Source organism: Leopardus geoffroyi, chromosome B2 (assembly GCF_018350155.1).
Source record: "Leopardus geoffroyi isolate Oge1 chromosome B2, O.geoffroyi_Oge1_pat1.0, whole genome shotgun sequence".
In the NCBI taxonomy this organism is placed as follows: domain Eukaryota; kingdom Metazoa; phylum Chordata; class Mammalia; order Carnivora; family Felidae; genus Leopardus; species Leopardus geoffroyi.
Genome location: NC_059332.1, coordinates 21311022 through 21333475, shown reverse-complemented (window position 1 = coordinate 21333475; position 22454 = coordinate 21311022). Strand labels below are relative to the sequence as shown.

The window sequence follows — 22454 nt, the reverse complement described above, 5'->3', positions numbered from 1 at the left end:
ACCTGTATTCTGATCTCAGCTTTGTCACTTAATAGTTGAGTGATTTTTAGTAAGTTACTTGTGTATTCAGGTCCCTCACTTGCAAAATGAGGATATACCTACTTCACTGTATGGCTGTGTGATAATTAAATAATCCATATATATTCAAACACTTATCATGTGTTAGTAATGGTTTAAGCCTTGGTGATCCGGTTAAGTTAAATAAAATTCCTGCTGTCACAAAACTTTCCATTTCCAAAGGGGGTGACAGATAATGGAAGAACAAGGTAATCTCAGATAGTGGTGAGGGAATACGGACAATAAACAGTGGTGTGATGCAGGTGCTTGAGCAGAGGCCTTGGATGAGGTAAGCAGGTCAGTGAAGGCTAGCCGGCAAGGAGAATCAAGGACAATGTGTGGGCTCGAGACCTGCCAAGGCTGGGGGCCAGAGGGAAGAAGAAGAGATGTGAGAGGCAAGGGAATACCAGAGCGCCTGTGGACGACGGTGGGTCTCCATGCTCCAACTTCAGTGGGACTGGAGTCCAGACAAGGGGCCGGACTGGAATCACTGGGCCATCATGGGCACAGGGATTGGCGGACAAGGTGTGGGGGAAGAGCGCCAGCACTCAGTGCCTGGCACAAACCTGGCTACAGAGGTTGTTTATTAAATTCGAAAAATAACACATGGGAAGCTTTGGTTCCTTTAAGGAAAAAATGAAAAATACTCTCAAGGATTTTCCATCAATAATCTATCTTAATTTTTTTGAATATATAAAGTGACCATACATCCAAGTTTTAAAAATGGGCTCATTTTATGAGCTACAGCAAAACTGCCCACAACCATTGTGATTATTATACTCAGTGTAGGAGGCTCCGATAAATTTAACACTTATTTCTTCCATTATAAAATATAAGCATATTACAAACATCTTGAAAAGGAAAAAAAAAAAGTCTATCACCCTACCACAAAAACTACTTTAGCATTCTGTGTGTATACTGCTCTTTAGACTTTGGACTAATCTGAAATTTATAGAATACAGAGTGTTTTAAGCATTGTGGACAAGAAACTAAAATGCTGGTTTCTTACTGTCCTAATATTTTGATTCTTCATTTTTTTTTCCCTTTCAGCAGCAAAGACTAAAAAACATGACATAGTTACAAACACTAAATTTCCAAAGTTTTTTGGAGATCTCCATACTTTTTCCATGAAGAACACATTAATTCAGTTCTGCCACTTATAATAAAATCTTGAAAAGGAAATTCTAGGTACTGACTCATCGATAGGTGCTGAGTAAGCTAAATCAAAGATGCATCTCTGCTTGCTTAAAAAATGTCTAAAAGGTCAGAGGATGCAGTCTGTACAATTACTGGGAACCCAAACTCTCAATATGTGAGAGTGGTGGGGGGTGGGTTTTACATCCACCACCTGAACAGTCAACTCACTGACAAATAGCACAAAACTCACCCTAAATCATCTTTATTCTAAAAGAAGACTTGGTTACTTGAAATGTCGGAATTTTAAATGCAGACAATGTGTGAACCTTTTTTTTTTTCTTACGAATTCCAGGGGGTAATTAAGATCAATATTGTAGTTTTCCTTTTTTTGCTTAATGTTTTAGATTCACTTTGTGCTTCTCATCGTTAAGAGTGGCACTTTAGGAAACATTTTTACTGCATACAAATACTTTCAAGATCAGCTTTAATGAAGGGATATGTAAATTTTAGAAGATGCAGCAGACGGTTTGGGCGGTAGGTTAGACCAATGGAAATAACAAAGAAAAAGGGTGTTCTTGAATTTACCAAACTGGAAAAACTGTGGTAAGAGATACTCATACAGCAGGAACGTTCTCAAAGCTGCACAAGAATGTTATGGTTTAATCAGGCCAACTTTCACTGAAGAGTCCTAAAAGACAGCCAGATAACATCTTAGATACAGTCACCAAATAAAATCTCACACTGCAGAAGAAAGTTGTGTCATAAATAACCTGATTAAAATACACTGCTAGAAATCACATTTCCAAGTCTGAAAGCACTGGAATTAAAATACTAAACCCAAGACCTCCTGCAATGAATTAGGAAATATTAAAATAAATATTTTGAACCAGAAGTAGTTTTGCCTATAATGAATGAGTTCAGATTTCTTTGAAGTTCTTAAATTGTTAGATTTTGAAGCAGAATTGTAATCTAATTCATAGCAGAGCTAAAATTAGTTAAGAACTTATTAAATACTTATGTGCAAATGACTATACTCGGACTTTTTAAGATTTAATACTGGATAAATGAGAGTCGTGTTACTAGAGAATGGTGAGAAGTTAGGGGAGATTCACGCAGGGAAATAAACATGTGACATGTTTGTTCAGGGTTACAATAAAAAGTTTAAGTGAACAGGAAATCACAGGCAGGAGGGCACCAGGAAAATAGCTGGGGATTGAGATAATAAACACAGTTAGCAGATAAAGCTATTCAAAGCCAGTACAGAGAGAACAATGACCAGAGGTTGGGGTTAGTCAGCGGTGATATGTAAAGGAGGTAAGAGCATCACGGGAACTAAGGGGAATTGGCAGGGGGGCCTGGTGGCCAGTGGGTTAAATGCACAAGTGGAGGCCAGAGAACTGAGTTGCAGAAGGCTGGCAAGTAGGGAACCATGAGATCCTGAAAGCAGGTTTGTGGGGACAGAAGCTAAATTGAATGAAATGTAAAAGACTGAAAGCCTAATGAAGAAAAAGAAGCCAATAGCTTAAGAGATACTTTGACGAAGAGAGAAAACAACATAAACAGCAATGCAGGTCGAGGGGCAAGAGAATCCTGCAAAAGACTTAAGACAGGAGGGTTTCTGTATAGGTGGGCACAAAAAGAAAAAAGTCAGAGATGGTGAGGACAATGGGAAAGGAGGTGCACATCTGGAAATAGAAGTCTCAAGAATCTGAGAAATGGGACTGGTGACAGTTGAGTAAGGTCCCATAACAGTTCTGGGCACCTTGTGTAGACAGCATCAGCACAGTAAAGTCTTCACTGCACAGATAACCAAGACAGCGCCCATCCAGGATTCCTCCTCGAAACCAGATCTATCAGGCCATCAGCCATGTGAAAAGTCACTGTAGTGCCCCATGGGTCACAGGATCTTACCGGTGGTCCTGGAAATGAGAATACTCTAGGAAGGGCTCTGCGGACGGCTTCAGGACAGGCAGCCAACAGCCCCCTCTAGATCTTATTTTCCCACTTAGTGAAGACACAGAGTGCCAGCAGCTTGTAGGGGCGAATTCAAATACACAACCAGTATTTCTAAGCCATGGAAAGTTCACTTGATTATGAACAGTTTTGAGACATTAAATTCAAGACCTTAAAATACATAGGACTCCAGTCATCAACTGCCCGGAAGAGTTCAAGGGATGAAGTCCTGTTTTCAAGTGTACTGAGAACCAACTGCTTTAAATCTTCTACAGGTCTTTTTAAAAGAGCCACTGTCCAGAGTATTTATAAATCCATCTTGACTTCTGGCTGTGACAGCACAAAAAAACACAGAACATATCTAACCTCAGAGAAACTATCAAGCCAATCCTAAGCAATGAAACTAGAACACAGGTAAGCATATTTTGTGCATGAATGTGAACGTGCTCCCTGTCTGAGTATTCACGGATCTTGTCCCAGTAAAGCTAGAGATAGCAATGGGCCAAATCTGCACCATGGGTGCCTGTGGGCAACTTGAAGTGGTTTCATCACAGATAATGCAGTTATCTAGGATAGTTGTATTAAGAATGTATAGAAGAACACAGATGTTTGATGTGTGTATATATATATGGGTGTGTGTGTATATACATATATATATGTACACACATATATACATGTGTGCATATATACATACATATGTGTGTGTATATATATGTGTGAGTGTATATATATATATATATTTTATATATATATATACTTGCTCAATCTGAATACTATTCTTGACTAAAATATTTCTCCTACCCCTTTCTAAAATGCTTTTAGAGCCTGAGCACCTATTTTGACAAATGTAAAACGGATGATCAAATAGATTTCTGAAGATACACAAACACGACTGATTTTCTTTGGGTGGCTCAGTGTGAAGCTCAAAGAAATTCTGAGGGCTTTCAAAAATGTTTTGAAAAGCACTGCCACCACTGGAAAACCTGTAGCCACTCCAAGGGTTCTGAAAGACAGAATTCTCAGCTTGATGTGCAGGCTCTAAGAGATTACAACAGCACTCCCAGTGCCAGCCCCACTACTCTGGTTCACTGTTAAATGTGGAGCGCTGGCCACATTACATGTCCGTCCTAAGACTTTCACTCTTTAGCTTAAAAAACCACCAGGATTTAGCTTTCCCATACAGATTTAACTATATTACTCCACAGAGAAGTCCAAAAAGTGCCAGGTACACCACCGCGCATACGCGTCATGGGACGTTACAGCGTGGCGCTTTGCAACAGCAGCAGCAATCACTTCCATAGCTTCTGGTGTGCCAGGCTATGTTGTTCTGAACTGCTAAACAACTCCAAAAGGTCGGTACCCAAAACTGAAGCCAATGAGGTGATACGACTTGCTCCAATTAAGACAGAGCTAGGATTCGAACCTCAGGCAGCCTCTAGGCGGTCCATTCTGTACCTTAGTTCTTTTTCATTTTGCTAAGTCAACAAAATTTACGAAGAATCATTTAATAATACTGTATTAAGTAAGGGTTCGTAGGTAACACAATCAGACAATTTGGGACTGACACTTCAAGTATCTCTCAATTTAAAAAGAACACATCAAGACTTCAGAGATGAGCTGCTTTCTCAAGGCCACCATTGGCTAGTGGCCATGGTGGACCACACCCTAATCCCAATGCTAGCATACCATACCATCTGTCCTTGTTCAACCTGACAATTGCCAATGATATTGGGTTATCACTAGAAATACCTCTGAACACAATCCCATGGAAGAGTTGACAAATGAAAATTGGCCCACACTTCCTCATACTTTCTTTAAACCTTGTGGTTTCCACATGACAACTGCAAGCTAGAAATTGGGGATAAAAGGCAAACAAGATGCGGAACTCAGTCTAGCAGAGGGAGAAGCAACACAGTGATAAACTGACATAGGTACTACAACAGAAGTCTACAAACGGGCTGTCCTTCATGTTTTCTAGAGGACATGGGATTTTCTTTTTAATGCTCCATGATGCCCACTAAGCAAAATCCCTACTTGAATAGATAGAAGACACAAGCCTAACCTACAATCCCAATTTTGTGTACTTATATAACCCAAGAATGAATAGTTCACCCCTGAATGCAGGGTTTGGGTTGCCAATTCCCATGCATTAAAAAATTCACATATACCTTTTGAGTAATTCCAAAAACTTAACTCCAAAATATCTGCCAAAATTAAGTCAGCCTACTGCTGACCAGAACCCTTACCAATAATATAGTCAATTAACACATATTTGTATATTACATACTATATCCCTATAATAAAGCTTTAGAAAAAAGGTTAAGAAAATCATAAGAGGAGGGGCGCCTGGATGGCTCAGTTAAGCATCTGACTCTAGCTCATGATCTCAGTTTGTGGGTTCAAGCCCCATGTCAGGCTCTCTGCTGACAGCTCAGAGCCTGGAGCCTACTTCAGATTCTGTGCCTCCCTCTCTGCCCCTGCCCCACTCATACGCTGTCTCTCTCAAAAATAAAACATTAAAAAAATTTTTTACAGAAAACCATAAGAGGAAATACATTTACGGCACTATTTATTGAAAAAAATCCACATATAAGTGGACCCTACCTTTCAAACCCATTAGTCAAAGGTCAACTGTACTTCACTTTCATTTGTTTGTTTGTTTTGTTTTGAGAGTACATGCATGCAAGTAGGTGAGGTGCAGCGAGAGAATCTTAAGTTAGGCTCCACTGTCCACCTAGGAACCTGATGTGGGGACTCTATCTCAAAACTGTGAGATCATGATCTGAGCCGAAATCAAGAGACACTTAATTGACTGAAACACACACGTGCCCCTCATCCTCATCTCTTTACACAAAGATGAACCCCCTTAAAACCCCTTAAAACTTGAAAATCCCGTCAAATCTATCTTAAAGAAAACGTTTTTAAAGACCATGATTTTGTTACTCAGGAGTACATTTAAGAGGTGTCATTAACTAAGATTAAATAGGGTATTGTGAATAACTGAATCATCATATAAAAAATTTCTAAAACATCACAAACTAATGCACAAATCAACATATAACAGCTGAGAAGACTCTGGGGTTTTACAGGGTTCTAGAGTTGAATGGCATTTATATACTATAGTATAGTACAAGCATAGACATAATACATTCAGTATTGAGTTTTTTGGAACTTTCTGGTTGCTGAATCTGCCCAAATGCTTGGTTTTATAAAATTGTCTTAAACATGGGTCGGGAAAGAATGTGGGAGTTTCAGAAAAAGTTCTGAATCTAAATTCAATACATAATGCCTTGAGCAAGCTACTTAAATTCAGGTTTTGGTTTTTCCCCCTCTATAAAAATGAGAATCATCTTCCCTCAGGGAGTTGTTCTGAAGGTTTATTAGATGATGAATGGAAAGGCCCAAGAGGACAGTCCATCACTGATGTTTAATAAGTGAATTCCTTTCCTACTGCCTTTAAAAAAGCAGCTACATTAAATGGTACCTGAGCTTCAGAGCCATATTCCCAGATAATTCCAAAATGTAAAAAAGGGCAAACTCCAGGTTACATAATTAGTTACTACAAAAGTTCAGGCTTTTGTATAAATGAAAAAAAAAAAAAATCCTACAAATACTAACTGGTAAAGTTCATAAGAGCCCCTAAAGAAACTGTTGAGATGTCTGCAGGTCAGGTAAGTTTTCTTCTTCCTTCCCAATATCCTATTCCACTTATGCTAATTAAGAGTAAGGGGTTGACATGTCAGGCTGCTCTTCACTAAGGTGGAGATGTTCCAAGTAGGATTTTATTTAGTAAAATTAGAGCAAATGTACTGATTTTACAGCTATAAGTGATGTGGTCCAAAAGTGTGGCAAATTACTTCAAGTATATTTGAAAATACAGATTTAAATTTTTAAATTTAAGCTAAAATATAATTTTGGAACTAAAATGAAGACTGAAAACCCAAGGACTGTAACCTACCAAAATCTTGGTGAGAGATGATGTGTATTGCCAAGTTCAAGGTTAAAAAAAACAAACTGCATTATTTAAATGCACTAACCAAGTACCTTTTTTCTTCCACAAAAGATGAATGCTATATGAGACTTGCATATTATTACATTTACCTACTACTATACCTCCAAAGTAACAGTCATTAAAGATTTCCATGCCACATTTTCACCATTAACTATTCCTTAACAGAGGCAAATACAAGTACAGGCTGATGCACTGCAAATACATTCTTAAGGCAGTGGACTTTTTAATGTTTTAAGATCTGAATTTGCCTTTTCCCCCTATCAAAGTCACTATTTTCTGAAGCTTGTATGAAATTAAAAACTTCACTAAAACCAAGCCCATGTTCCTTTTCTTCTGAGTTCTATCTTCCTCAGGACCTTGCAGGTCCCATTCCCGCCCCACCCCGCCCCTCCTCAGACAACACCTCAGAGGGTTCAAGAAGGCAGGAGGAAGTCTTAAAAGTCGCTATGTGAGACCATGAAATGAATGAATGAAGCTATACAACCAAAGCGAGATCCATGCTTTATGAACACATTATTCTCACATGTCTGGGTAACAGGTTTGATATACAAGATTCTTGGTTCATTTTACAGATTCTGAAACCAATTTGCTCAAAAGGTGAATTCTGAAACCATGGTTGGTGTAGCAAATGAATATATCAAAACAAACTTTAAAAACTTCATCCAAATATTTACATTTAAAAAAGACATTTAAAAAATAGGCTACTTATTAAGTGTGCTTGAACAAACCATGTGTGGAATTGAATTCCATTCATTATGGAGTTAGTTTCTGCTAAACACATACTGATACTATAGAAGACCCCTGGCAGCTGAGGATTTAAAGGATTTCAACTGTTCCCAATCTATGCTAAAAAATGAAACATGACAAATGATTTCTGAGGCACTGATCGGAACCTCAGCAGTGGAAAGGCTAGTATGTAAGGCAAATTACTTAGGAGGCCGAAGGGCTGGCATCTGTAACTCAGTGTAGCTTTGCCACTGCCTAAGTATCACCAAGTAGTCAATAAAACTCTCTAGAAGTCATTTAAATTTTGTAATTACACCTCACCGCATTATGTTCTAGTAGTTTCACAAACTTAGAAATTCACAAAACAATGTTTTGGAATATATTCCTTGAGAAGGTGGAGGGTCTCCTATATTACATTAAACAAAAAACATGCAGTTTTTACAGCTCATAGAGCTTTTTCAAAATAAGCTATTGATCATACAGCCCAATTAAAAACTCAAACACTTTATATTACAGGTATAGAAAGTTTATAGTTCAGCAATGCCAATATAGATAATTTGACACCTTAGCCCCTACTTGCAAAGTGATTAACAACTATACAGTAACATCTATTCTATTCTGGCTTTGGCTCAGATGTTTAAATACTTAAAGAACCTGGAAAGATTTTTTTGTCTGTGTGTCTTGTTTTGCTGTTGTTTTGCATGGACGTGAGTGGGGATTATAACGAAGAGGGGAGGAGAGGTCAGTTCATTGTAATAAAGACCGATCAGGAATTAAACGGCCACTAGAATTTCATTTACCATTTCCTTACGAAATATACATGGGAGATTATGGCTTAAAGACAGAGAGGAAAAGCCTCTTATTTGTTCATCTATTTTACTTTACCCTTTTTCCAGTCTGACAATAATGCCAAACTTTATTTACTACCTATGACAAGAGTGACTCTAATAGGGTTTTATGAAGTCCAGATTAATTTTGGTTGAGATCTTAAGTGCTTAAAACTTTGGAATTCTTTAGATTAACTAAAAAAAATAAATGCTTCTGAACAACCAAAATACCCAAAAGATTAGATAAGAACCAACTGGTTAGCTACTTAAAAAAATATCCAACTCATCTTTTTTTAACAGATTAGTATTACTTGTAATATATCTCTGCCCCTATAAACTGACTTTTTGCTTAGTCTGTAGACCAAGGCAATTTTTCTAAAAGCAAGATACTTCTAATTAAGGGGGAAAAAATGATCTCTTAAAAAAACAAAATGACAACTTAAGGAGGTCTAAAATCACTGCAGAGCTACCTCCTGGGTCAGAGAGAAAACGATGGATAACACAACGCAGTTCCCACAAATGTACCATTTTTTTTGTAAAAACAAAAACAAAAACAAAAAGAGGGTGGGGCTGGTTTTATATATCAAAATCAGCAGATTTCTCATGCTTCACAATTTTGTTGCTAGAAATCCCCAAATTCCTTGGACTCATTTGGGAAGTTTTCTGAAGGTGCGCATTATAGTAAACAGCAGCAAAAATACCAAAACAATTCTATTGCTAAAAAGCAGCTACTCCTGTGTGTGCCTTTAGAATACTAGTTGTAAAACAGCAACAAGAACAAAACAGTAATTTGTGCCATCAACTGGGATTTGAGCAATTCTAAAAAAGTTTCCTTTAAAACAGTCTAAAAGCAGGACATCTACAATCATATTGGACAAATATTCATTAAGTTTTGGGGGGAAATATCAGAAAATGTCAAAAAGAGACAACATCATTATATTCAGTATTCTAAAGGCATGCTTCAGGTAGTTCAACAATGATTCTGGTAAGACCAACTGCTCACATACATACACACGCACACACATAGATTTTAATGGCTTAAAAAAAACCAAATTTGTTACTTTAGAAAAATGAATGCAGTGCATTTTCAGTAATATTATCGCCACAGACTCTGATTGCTCAGTCCACACATAAGTAGTAGTTGCCTTCTATGGTGATATGGCTTCTCTGCACTAATTCCCATCAGGCCGAAAAACATTAGGGCAGGTTAAGTAAAGACTGAATTGTTGCACAAAGGAACATTTACTCATCAGATCCCACTGATCTCTTCTGTGCCCGTTTCCTGGGCAACCTTCTTGGTGAAGCTTTATCTGGAAGAAAAGAGAAAGTTTTTAACTCGCTTATTTTAAGTACAATGGATTCAAAAGACCTTTAAAAAGCATTTTCCTTCAGCTTTACCACTAAGTTAAAAAAAGAAAACACACACACACATGCAAAAATACCCTAATAATAAATGCTTCTTATCTAGTATAGGTTTTTAAAATAACCTTTAAGATAATCCTTCAAGAAGTAACTCAATTAAAACAAAACTTCACGAAATCAGGATGGGAAAAGACCTAATCTTGGTTACTAGAATACTGAAGCCACCAAGTATAATCTTCTTAAACTCTACAATGAATGTGCTTATACATGCATAAGTAAACACTTTAGAAGTACTATAAGAGGTATGAAGTTTGCAGCTCAAAAACATGTATATTGGTTACAAATTAATATTTATAAATGCAGCCATGCAGTTTGCATAATTTTTGGCAATTTCATACATTTTCCTGGAAGCAGCAGCAGATTAAAGGAAATTTTTAGACAGATGATCAATACCAAAACCATCATGCAGACCTAAGTATTATCTTTGTACTTTTTTCTCTTTATCTCCTTTTTTACAATGTTAATTTACTTTGAGAGCAGGTGTGCACATTGGGGGGGGTGGGGGCAGAGAGAGAGGGAAAGACGGAAGCCCAAGCAGGCTTCACACTGCCAGTGCAGAGCCTGATGCAGGGCTAGAACTCACAAACTGTGAGATCATGACCTGAACCAGAATCAAGAGTTGGACACTTAACTGACTAAGCCACCCAGGCATCCCTCTCTTTATCTCTTACATTAGATTCTTAGCGGAGTCTACTAAACAATAGCTAAATTGGTGGTGTCTCTCTATGTCCAACCAGTAAGCATCACCTATGTTTCTTTAAAAAAGCTGTCTTGGGGCGCCTGGGTGGCGCAGTCGGTTGGGCGTCCGACTTCAGCCAGGTCACCATCTCGCGGTCCGTGAGTTCAAGCCCCGCGTCAGGCTCTGGGCTGATGGCTCAGAGCCTGGAGCCTGTTTCCGATTCGGTGTCTCCCTCTCTCTCTGCCCCTCCCCCGTTCATACTCTGTCTCTCTCTGTCCCAAAAATAAAATAAACGTTGAAAAAAAAAAATTTTTTTTAAAAAGCTGTCTTCTCTCTGACCACTACCCTTTTTATTTTCTAGGAGCCCTTTACATATTAGGAAGATAAGCTCTTTGGGGAATATGTTACAAATTATAATTATTTTTACAGCTTAAAAAAAAAAAAAAAGGTATTTAACACCAAAGTATGGGGTTCATTTGTAAGCATCTCATGAAGAATGGTATGAAAAAAAAAATCCACCTACAATATCTTAATTTTTATTTTCTAAAATTACCAGATCACCATAACCATATTTTAAAAATATATAGTAAATGTTTATCGAGAATATTTAGCAACTAAATTTTTTCTAAAATGTGCTTAAATGTTAATGACTATGAAATATTAAGACTGAGTCTACAAATCCCGTGAAAACTGATCTCAGTACTTTATTAAAACAGGTTAGTTAATGATGCATTTGGGGAGGCTCAACTCACCTAAAACTGAGCACAGAAGCATTTTTCTGAAGAAGTCTACAACTTTCATCAGATTTCAGAAAGGTCAGACTAAACTACTGCCTTCAGACAACTGACCAATTACTAGATAATATTTTATGTTTCTTTTTTAAATTTATTTTTGAGAGAGAGACAGAGTGCGAGCAGGGGAGGGAGAAAGAGAGAGAGAGTGGCGGGGGGGAGAGAGAGAGAGGAAGAGAGGGAGGGAGGGAGGGAGAGAGAGAGAGAGAGAGAGAGAGAGAGAGAGAGAGAGAATATGAATCTGAAGCAGGCTCCAGGCTCTGAGTTGTCAGCACATACCCCGACGTGGGGCTTGAACTCATGAACTGTGAGATCATGACCTGAGCTGAAGTCAGATGCTTAAAGAACTGAGCCACCCACGAACCCCTAGATAATATTTTAAAATAAACAATATGCTGAATGTGACATTTGAGGATTCAAAAAGTACTTTAGAATCTAACAGCCATCTGTGCAAATACAGCTGTTACTATGCAGATGTGAAGTGGTGATTACTGACTTCCAACAATTTCAACCACCTAGAGCAGGGTTTTAAATATGAGAATACAGGAAAAAGTGCCTCAGAGGAACTGCAATGCCTATTTCAACACACAACAATCTGACTCCAGTAAGGCAGCCAACTCAGCTTAATGGAGTCTCAAGTCTAAAGACCTCCATCACCTACCTAGCACATCAAAGTTAAGAGGCAGATAAATGAGAGGGTGCCTAGGTGGCTCAGTTTGTTAAGCATCCGACTTCAGCTACGGTCATAATCAAACCATTTGTGGGTTTGAGCCCCGCGTTGGGCTGTGCTGACAGCTCAGAGCCTGGAGCCTGCTTTGAATTCTGTGTCTTCCTCTCTCTCTCTGCCCCTCCCCCACCTGCCTTCTCTCAAAAATGAATAACATTAACGAAAAATTTAAAAAGAAGCATATAAATGAGAAACAGAGTTAAGATAGTGGCCTAAAAACATTCAGCTTTTGGGAAAATGGCTCCAAATACCTCAATGGCCTAGAGAGCAGCATTTTACTTCACTAAAAAACAATAACTAATGTGTATAATGATGCTTTTCAGCCATCAAAGAAAAAACACCCCCCTCTTACAACCCTCCCTACCCAAAACCCTAAAAAACTATTTTTAAAAATCCAACAAAATATTTAAGATAAAAATATTTTAGCTTTTAAGAGTAAAACCTAAAGTATATGAAAAAATCAGTTAACTGAAAAAACAAAAAACACTAAAATTAATGTTAATGATATTCAGTAAATGGGCCCGATCTGAAAATGCCCACCCTGCCCTTCATAAAAAAACTTACTAGGGGCACCTGAGTGGCTCAGTTGGTTAACCATCCAACTCAGGATGATCCAACTCAGGTCATGATTTTGCAGTTTCTGGATTCCAGCCCCTCATCAGGCTCTGTGCTGACAGCTCAGAGCCTGGAGCCTGCTTCCAATTCTGTGTCTCCCTCTCTCTCTGCCACTCCCCTACTCGTGCTCTCTCAAAAATGAATAAACGTTAAAAAAATTAGAAAGAAAAAAAAAACCTTATTAGGAACAGGCTCAAATTGTTTAAAACCACACCCCTCTTTCCTTTATGTCCTGGTGAGATGGAGAAAAATCTTCCAAAATAAATGCTGGCCCCTTACACTTGCCTGCCCTCACACTACCACTCCCCAAAGGTAATTCCTCAATGCTTGAGAGACCTTCTGCTTCCATGCACACCTCCTGCTCCATGATCTTCAAAGTTTCTCTTGGTGTTCTCCATTTTATCCTCAAATATGCAAAGTACATGTACCATCTCTGAAAGAAATGGCTATTTTTTCAACCTAAAGTATCTTCCATTTGTCTCAACCCCTTTACTCTGAGAAACGCATGTTCTAAGAGTGGCTCTCAAAGTATGAGAAAAGCATGTTCTAAGAGTGGCTCTCAAAGTATGGTCTGGACCAGTAGCTTTAAAGTCACCTGAAAATACAGATATGCAAATTCTTGGGCCTCACCCCAGACCTACTCAATTGGAAACTCTAGGGGGTGGGGCCTAGCAAGGGGAAGAGGCAATTCAGGTGGTTCTGGGGAGGGCTACAGTTTGAGAACTATTGCTGTAAGGAACCAAGTATAAGAGAAATACAAGCATACAAAATTAAGTAAAAATACTATTAAAAATTGAACTGAAAATATCAATATGATTTGGGGATTTGAAAAAATAGATATTTTCTAGCTCAGTTCACAGAATGGGCCTAGAAACCATGTCATCCAATGTCAAGGACATCCCTAATGTCCAGATTTTCATTTTTAAGTATCATCCAGGGGTCCTTGGAGAAACAGCTTGCTCCATGCCTAAGGTAGAGAAAGTACAAAATGTCTAGATTATCTTCTTGAGCCAACAAGTAAGGGATCATTCAAAGTTCAAAAGGGTAAGACTGGAGGTAGTTCAAAAAGGCAACCAGTAGTCAAAACTCTTTAATAACTTGAGCATCAAAAAGAATACAGTTGACTAAAATCCACAGATTCTATGAAAAACCGAGTCTATACATGATAGTCCAAAAGGAGAGAATTAGGAAAAACTCATCTGTCACCATTTGGGTGGCTTTTAAACCAACTCTTTGAAAATTGGAAAATAAAGATAAGAATTAAGCATTTAGCCTGCTTTTTCAATAGGAATTGTCCTTTTAAGGTAACCAAAAAGTCCCAGTTGATGAAAGAAAGCTTTACTTTACAAAACAATAGCAGTTAGTAGAAATTAAACAAATTTCAATTAAAAATCATCACAACTTTTTAAACATTACTGATTCAGGAAAGGAATATCAAATGGTGAATGGTTTAGAGAACTGGACATTGGTGCGTGTCAAGGTGCATGTCAAAGTGATAGTATACAGGTAACTTCTAGGTTGCAAGCAAAAAAGACCTACCCGATCCTGGTTACATGGAACGATCATGTGGCTACCACCCTAATCTAGTGCTCAGTTTAGCATCACTAATCAGATACGGTTTCTTGATGTGATACAGGGAAAAGTACTTTTAAGTTATGACATATCAGCCAAAAATGATTTCAAACCTATAGATTAGTCTTCCAAGTTAAAAGAAATGTTAGCTAAAACACACCAGGAGAAAACAATCAGAGAAATCTGGAACAAGGGATTTTTTAGAGTCTCATTCCCTCAGTGTGATCAATGGGTCAGCAGCACTGGCATCATCTGGGAGCCTATTAGAACACTGACATTTAGGCCCCACCCTACAACAATTGAATCCAAAACTGCATAAGATTTTCAAGTGATCTTGCACACAAAATTTGGGAAGCCCTGGCTTTGGGCTGACAGCATGGAGTCTGCTTGGGATTCTCTCTCTCCCTCTCTCTCTCTCTCTGCCCCTCCCCTGCTCACACGCTTACTCTCTCTCTCTCAAAATAAATAAACTTTAAAAATTTTTAAAAAATAAAGTGTGAGGGGGCGCCTGGGTGGCGCAGTCAGTTAAGCGTCCGACTTCAGCCAGGTCACGATCTCGCGGTCCGTGAGTTCGAGCCCCGCGTCGGGCTCTGGGCTGATGGCTCAGAGCCTGGAGCCTGTTTCCGATTCTGTGTCTCCCTCTCTCTCTGCCCCTCCCCCGTTCATGCTCTGTCTCTCTCTGTCCCAAAAATAAATGAATAAACGTTGAAAAAAAAATTTAAAAAAAATAATAAATAAATAAATAAATAAATAAAGTGTGAGAAGTCCTTTTCCAGAGGACAAGCGGCCATCTCTTGAGCTGCAATAAATTAAAAAGGACTTAAGAAACAGAACAAACAGATGCAATGCATCATCCTATATTGGAAAACCAGCTATAAAAGGTATTTTTGAAACAACTGAAGAAATTTCAACATGATTATTAATAAAGTAATTCATAATTCTTTAAATGTGATGTTATTTCTGTCAGAAAAAGGTTATTTCTTTGCAAATTGAAACTCTTTTTGAGGTAGTGTGTGTCACTGTATCTGTATAGAAAACAAACAAACAAAAAAACAACCTGCACTCTAAAAGGGCAAATAATTGGGATGCCCTGGGCTGGCTCAGTCAGAAGAACATGCAATTCTTGATCTGAGTCGTGAGTTCAAGTCTCATGTTGGGTGTAGAAATTAGTAATTAGTAAACAAACAAACAAACAAACCCCCAAAAACAACAATGAAAACTTAAAAAAAAAAACACTAAAAAGGGTTATTTTTGTTTTTAGAAATAAATAAAAGAAAAAGAGAAGGAATAATACAAGTGTCTTTTGGTAGTAAGACATGGTCCTAAAACAAACTCAGCTGGACAATCAGATTTTGAGGAAGAAAGACAAGTACTAAAAAATATTTAGTGACTTTAACTCTACCCACCTTTTTAATTTTTATTTATATATTTATCTTTAATATTTTTCTCTAGTGTTTATTTTTTAGAAAAAGAGAGAGAAAAAACGTGCACAAGCAGTGGGGGGGGGGGCAAAGAGAGAAGCAGACACAGAATCCAGAGCAGGCTCCAGCCTCTGAGCTGTCAGCACAGTTGGGGCTTGAACTCACAAACCGTGAGATCATGAGCTGAAGTTGGATGCTTAACTGAGCCACCTAGACGTCCCAACTCTACCCATCTTTGAGTATTAAGTCTTCCTGAAAAAGTACGTGGGCTTCAGAATGAGACAAATCCAGCTGTGGATCTTGGCAGGTTACTTTTCCTCAGTAACAGTGTCTCATCAGTAAATAGAGGGATAGCACCTCACCTTGCAGATGAATGCCTGGTACAAGGAGGCACTCAACAGTTCAATTCTTTCCTTCAACAAGGTTTCCCTAGATTCTAATATGGTCCTCTTTCCTAACTTGTAAGTTGTCCGTACCATGTAACTCCTTCTAGCACATATCATATACTACCTTGGATTACTCAAATATTTCATACGTGTGCTTTATTTTCAAGTAGAAATGTAAACTTCTGAAAAAACAGTAATATTCTTTTCAACATACCACTCATGACCTAGCAGAGTATTGTGAAAGACTAAATACTTGACACTTGCTGATTAAAATACAATTATCAATGATTTGAAGTATAATCATTCTCAGCTTTAAAGCTCATGAATAATAATGTCAGGAAGAAAGATATTATAAAACTAACTCTCCCAATCTATTTGTCATGAAAGAATTCTTTTGGAGAGGTGGCTCCACAGCTGTTACGGTGACTTTAGTTTTTAATTATAACTTTTAATACTTTTCAAATTAGTTTCAGCTAATTCCATGTAAGACACTTAAAATTTAATTACTTTTGAAGAGCCTGTATTTTAACATACCAGACTTTACAAGTAATTCTGATGCATTATAAAGATACCACAGTCTACTGTACAACCCAATTCCATCTTTTGCTATAACGAACGTCAGGATAATGGGGAAAATTTGTCCTTAAAGAGAAAAGATTATCTAAAGATTTATTTAAATTTAAAGACATTATTTCATGGGACCTCAGCTACCACCTATGCTATATATTCAATGACTTCAAATCTTTTTTCTAAGACTTTATTTTCAAGTTTACTCATTTTTGAGAGGGGGAGGGAGGCGAGGGGGGTGAGGGGGGCAAGGGGGGCGAGGGGGGGATGAGGTGGGGGATGAGGGGGGAACGAGGGGGGGACGAGGAGGAGACGAGGGGGATGAGAGGGAGAGGGAGAGAGAGACAAGAGGGAGAGAGAGACGAGAGGGAGAGGGAGGAAGAGGGAATCCCAAGCAGGCTCAGCACTGAGAGTGCTGAGCCTGTTGCAGGGCTTGAACTCAGGAACCATGAGATCATGGCCTGAGCAGAAATCAGGAGTAGAATGTTTAACAGACTGAGCCACCCAGGCACCTATCTTAAGATTTTTAAGTAATCTCTACACCCAACATGAGGCTCAAACTTACAACCCTGAGATCAAGAGCTACATGCTCCACCTATTGAGCCAGCCAGGCACCCATCATCATCTCCAAATCTTGATCCACCTGTGCTCTAAATACAACTTTCAAATAGCTTACTGGATATCCTTATCTTGGCTTTCACACTCAACAGATCTAGTTCCAACTCCTCACCCCTCATGCATGTTCGCTGCTCTTCCTACATTCCCTAACATTAATGGGATCATCTTCCACCCAGATGCCTAAAACTCACAAGTACTTTTTCCTCCTTCCTCCCTAAAACATCCAAAAAGTCACCCAAAGGCCAATTCCCTCCAATTCTGAAACATCTTTCCAGTTTATTTTACTCTGCATCACTACTGCTTTAGCTTAGGCCCTAAGGATTTCTCAGATGTTTTACGGAATTCACCTAACCGGTATCCCTACTTCTAGTAGTTCCTGCTTGCTAAACTATACACCACAAAACTATTACAATTTCTTTTAAAAATATAAATGTTTATTTCTCTGCTTCAAAGTATCTGATGGCTGACTTTTACCAAGAAGAAAAGCCAAATCCCTGGTATAGCACATAAAACTCTGAAGATTCCTTCTCATCTAACTCAAGACTCTGGTTGGTCAAAAGTCAACTTTCATGAATGATTCTCCTACTCTCTCCTAGAGAATGAAAGCCCCTCCTATGCTGTTACTTTGTACCCACTTTTAATAAAGCACCTACCCTACCATAATTATGTTTCAATAGAGAACGTTCCCTGAAAGTAATACACATGAAAACAATTCAATTTGTAAATCCAGGAAGGACACAAACAGCTCATTCACAAAAAAAATAAGTGGCTATATATGTATAAAGAAGTGAAATCTTACTTTTTAATTTTTATTAATTTTTTTAATGTTTATTTATCATTTTTGAGAGAGAGAGAGAGAGAGAGAGAGAGAGGGAGAGAGAGAGACAGCGTGCGAGAGCGAGCAGGGAGGGGCAGAGAGAGAGAGGGAGACACAGAATCTGAAGCAGGTTCCAGGCTCTGAGCTGTTAGCACAAAGCCTGATGCAGGGCTCGAACTCACTAACTGTGAGATCATGACCTGAGCCGAAGTCAGACGCTTAACCGACTGAGCCACCCAGGTGCCCCTCAAATCTCATTCTTAATTGTCAATGAAAAACAATGATCCCATTTTGTATCATACCACCAGATTAAAACATTTGATAATACTTAATGCCTGAGAAAGACTCATGAGAGTAGAAAAGAAACAGGCAATGTTGTACACTGCTGAGAACATAAATGGATGCTATCTTTTGAGAGGGAAAGAGCTTTTTCCATTAAAAAAAATGTATATAATCTTAGACCTAACTATTCTACTTTTAAGGAATTATCTATCCCAGATAGCGGGGTCGGTGAAAGGAGAAGAGGGTCAAAAGGCACAAACTTTCAGCTTTATAAAATAAGTTATGGGGGTATAACGGATACCACAGTGTCTACAGTTGTTAATACTGTATTGTATATTTAAACATCTTAAAAGTTCTTATCACAAGAAAAAAAAGACTTTTAACTGTGTGGGGCCAGTAACAAGACTTACTGTGATCATTTCACAATATATACAAATAGTGAATCACTACATTGTACATCTGAATCTAATATAATGTTGTATGTCAATTACCTCAATTAAAAAAAAAATGATAAATTATCCCATAAATTTTTATAAAAATATTCATTATAGTTTTAAATTAAGAATGAAAATCTGGAATTAAAACATCCTTCAACAGAGAACAAGTTTAATTTATCATGACACATTTATATAAAGGAATACTATCCAGCTGTTAAAAACAATGAGGTAAATAAGTATCATAAAAAAAATATCCAACATACGAAAACTTGGGATTCTAGTACAGTGCACGTAGCATTATGCCATCTGTGTACAATATTCACAGAAACAATAGCCATATGCACTGGTAAATGTACAGAAAATACTTAGAATAACAATTACTTGTAGAAAAAGAAAAAGAAATTAGTGGAGTGAGAAGGTGATCTCAGTTTTTCATTCTGTACTGTTTTTGTTTTGTTTTAATTTCTTAAGTTTATTTATTTTGAAAGAACGTGAGCAGGGTAGGGGCACAGGGGGGTGGGGAGAGAGAGAATCCCAAGCAGGCTCCACATTGCAGGGCCCGATGTGAAGCTCAAACTCACCAACCGTGAGATCATGAGCAGAGCCGAAATCAAGAGTCAGATGCTTAACCAACTGAGCCACCCAGATGCCCCTATTATTATAATGTTCTTAATATGAAGCCATACTACTTTTACAATAAATTTTTTTTAAAAGCCCATTTACAGCTGAAGAAAAAATATCTATAAAGATTAATATTTTAACTAATTGCATATGTGATAAAGCTGAAATATGTTAGGTAAACCACCAAGCAATATTTTAGGTTTATTCTTTCAAACTGCAGTGGGTAGTTTTTCTAATAAATATAGTGCTATAAAAAACTGTTCCATTACTCATTAAATGTACTGTATTCATATGCTATACAACCTCCCCAAAACTATACATAGCAAACACCATTAAAAAAATTAATTGCCTCACCTCTTCTACTCTGCACTGAAGCAACAGAAAAAAAGAGATAGGAAAAGATTAGGAATACAGAGAATTCACACATTTGTAGATTAAACTGCAGATATGGAAGCATTCTAAATTAAAGCATAAAAATACTACTCAGAAAAAAAATTTTTAAGTGTTTACTAATCATATTATACTAGATTCTATACAAACAATGGAAAAGATGAGTGTTAAGTAGAATTGACCAAGTGTTTTTAAATCTAAAATACTTAATTTGATTTCCATTTAAGAGAAAAAATTTCCAGCCACATTTATAAGAGTACTTACTGATCTGATTCAAAGTTTCCTGAGGAATCCAACTCATGTCAACATCATTCTGACTTGATGTACCCATTTCTACCTTCTGTATGGGTCTCTTGCGCTAAAAAAAGCATAAAAACATCATTTTAAAGAAGTTCTATTATGTTGTTCACAGTAATTTTAAAAAGACCTATTAAGTTACCTAATTTATATATCTTAAATAGTTTAAAAAACATACCCTTACTTAAGTATTTTATTAATAAAAGAGAAAAGTCATGTCTAACACTAATTATAAAGAATAAACAATAAGGGGGGGGGGGGGGGGGCTTGGGTGGCTCAATGGGTTAAGTGTTTGACTTCGGCTCAGGTCACAATCGCAGTTTGTGAGTTCAAGCCCTGCATAGGGCTCTCTGCTGTCAGCACAGAGCCCTCTTCAGATCCCGTCTCCCTCTCACTCTGCCCCTCCTCTGCCCATGTGTGTGTGTACACTCTCTCAAAAATAAATAAAACATTAAAAAAAAAAAGAATAAATCATAAGTAATAAATCTTTGCAACAATTAATTTGTTTTCAGGTTTTGAAAACCTTTTCCTCTGCTATAAAGCTTCATATGTTGTTATACAACTGGTGGACCAAACAAGAACTTCTATTTATACAATTTTTCTTTCTCTTTGGGAAACGAACTTTAAAGAATAAGTTTTCTACATCAAACAAAATTCAAGATAATTACTAAAACATTCAATGTAGGCAGGCAGATTGCTGCATTGTTACCCAAACACAGTTTTTAAACAGACGGCACAGGTAAAACAAGAACATAAAATCTCATTTAAGCCAACAACCTCAAACTTTGTCCCTGGAGTACTTACAGCAAAACTGTTTAGAAGAAAGTGATTCAATTCCTTCTTTAGTCTTGCTCTTAAAACAAACAAAAAAACCTAGCCATTTACATAAGAGTATTAGTTATACAGTCCAGAAACCAGACTATATACACAGAAAGGTAACTAAAAAATGGCTTCATCCAAATAAAAAAAAAAAATTAAAGATGCCATTATAGCTAATACACAAATTTATAGCAAAAATGCTATCATGAAAACGTGGGAAAGAAAGTTATGGAAATTAACACTTGAGCACTAAGTATTTCTCTTTAAAAAAAAAAAAAACTTTTTTTTTAACATTTATTCATTTTTGAGAGACAGAGAGACAGAGTGTGGGCAGAGGAGGGCAGAGAGAGAGGGAGACAGAATCTGAAGCAGGCTCCAGGCTGAGCTGTCAGCACACAGCCCAGCGTGAGCTGTGCTCTCGTGAACCGTGAGATCATGACCTGAGCTGAAGTCAGGTGCTTAACTGACTGAGCCACCCAGGGGCCCCATCTCTTTTTTTTTTTAAGTTTATTTATTTGAGAGAGCGAGAGCTCACAGGAGGGGCAGAGAGAGAGGAAGAGAGAGAAAATCCCAAGCAGGTTCTACATGGCCAACATGGAGCTCAACGTGGAGCTCAAACTCTTAAAACCACGAGATCATGACCTGAGCTGAAATCAAGAGTCAGACGCTTAACTGACTGAGCCACCCAGGTGCCCTGTGTATTTCTCTTCTATTTTTTATCCTAAATGTTTGTTTGGGGGGGGAGGGGGGAAGGGGCAGATAGAGGAGGAGACAGAGATTCCAAAGCAGGCACTGCGTCCGACACAGTACCCACAACCATGAGATCATGACCTGAGCCAAGCTTAACCAAATAAGTCACCCAGGTGCCCTCCAAGTATTTCTTTTATTTTTTTTTATTATTTTTAAAATAAAGAACATTTTATTTTTTTCAAGTTTATTCACTAAGAGAGAAAACGTGTGTGTTGGAGTGTACAAGTAGGGGAGGGACAGAGAGAAGAGACAGAACCCCAAGCAGGCTCTGTGCCATCAGCTCAGATGCTTGATGCAGGGTTCGAACTCATGAACCGTGAGATTGTGACCTGAGCCGAGATCAAGTTGGTCGCTTAACCGACTGCATCACCCAGGCGCCCCAGTATTTCTTTTAAAGAGCAAGTACTTACTGTCTCTGACACAAATCGTGTTATACTTTCCATTGAGAGCAATAATATGGGTTGCTCTGGTTTTTTGCAGGGAGGACAGGGAGCTAAAGATACAGTGATGGAATTAGCTACTGTATCCAGA

General features: G+C 37.9%; 1 protein-coding gene across 3 annotated transcripts in view; it reads right to left on the bottom strand.

The window, feature by feature from the left end:
- SSR1 (signal sequence receptor subunit 1) overlaps positions 1 to 22454 on the bottom strand; it is a 40648-nt gene that overhangs the window by 6000 nt on the left and 12194 nt on the right. Inside the window, exons 7-9 of one of the 3 annotated variants that reach the window (XM_045497481.1) lie at positions 20322 to 20415; positions 20022 to 20036; positions 9959 to 10022 (exon numbers count right to left, since the gene is read on the bottom strand). In XM_045497481.1, the coding sequence (XP_045353437.1) occupies positions 9959 to 10022; positions 20022 to 20036; positions 20322 to 20415 (173 nt within the window). Of the gene's footprint in view, positions 1 to 7647; positions 10023 to 20021; positions 20037 to 20321; positions 20416 to 22454 lie in introns of those variants that run through there. The other 2 variants (XM_045497482.1, XM_045497483.1) reach the window with 2 other exon arrangements.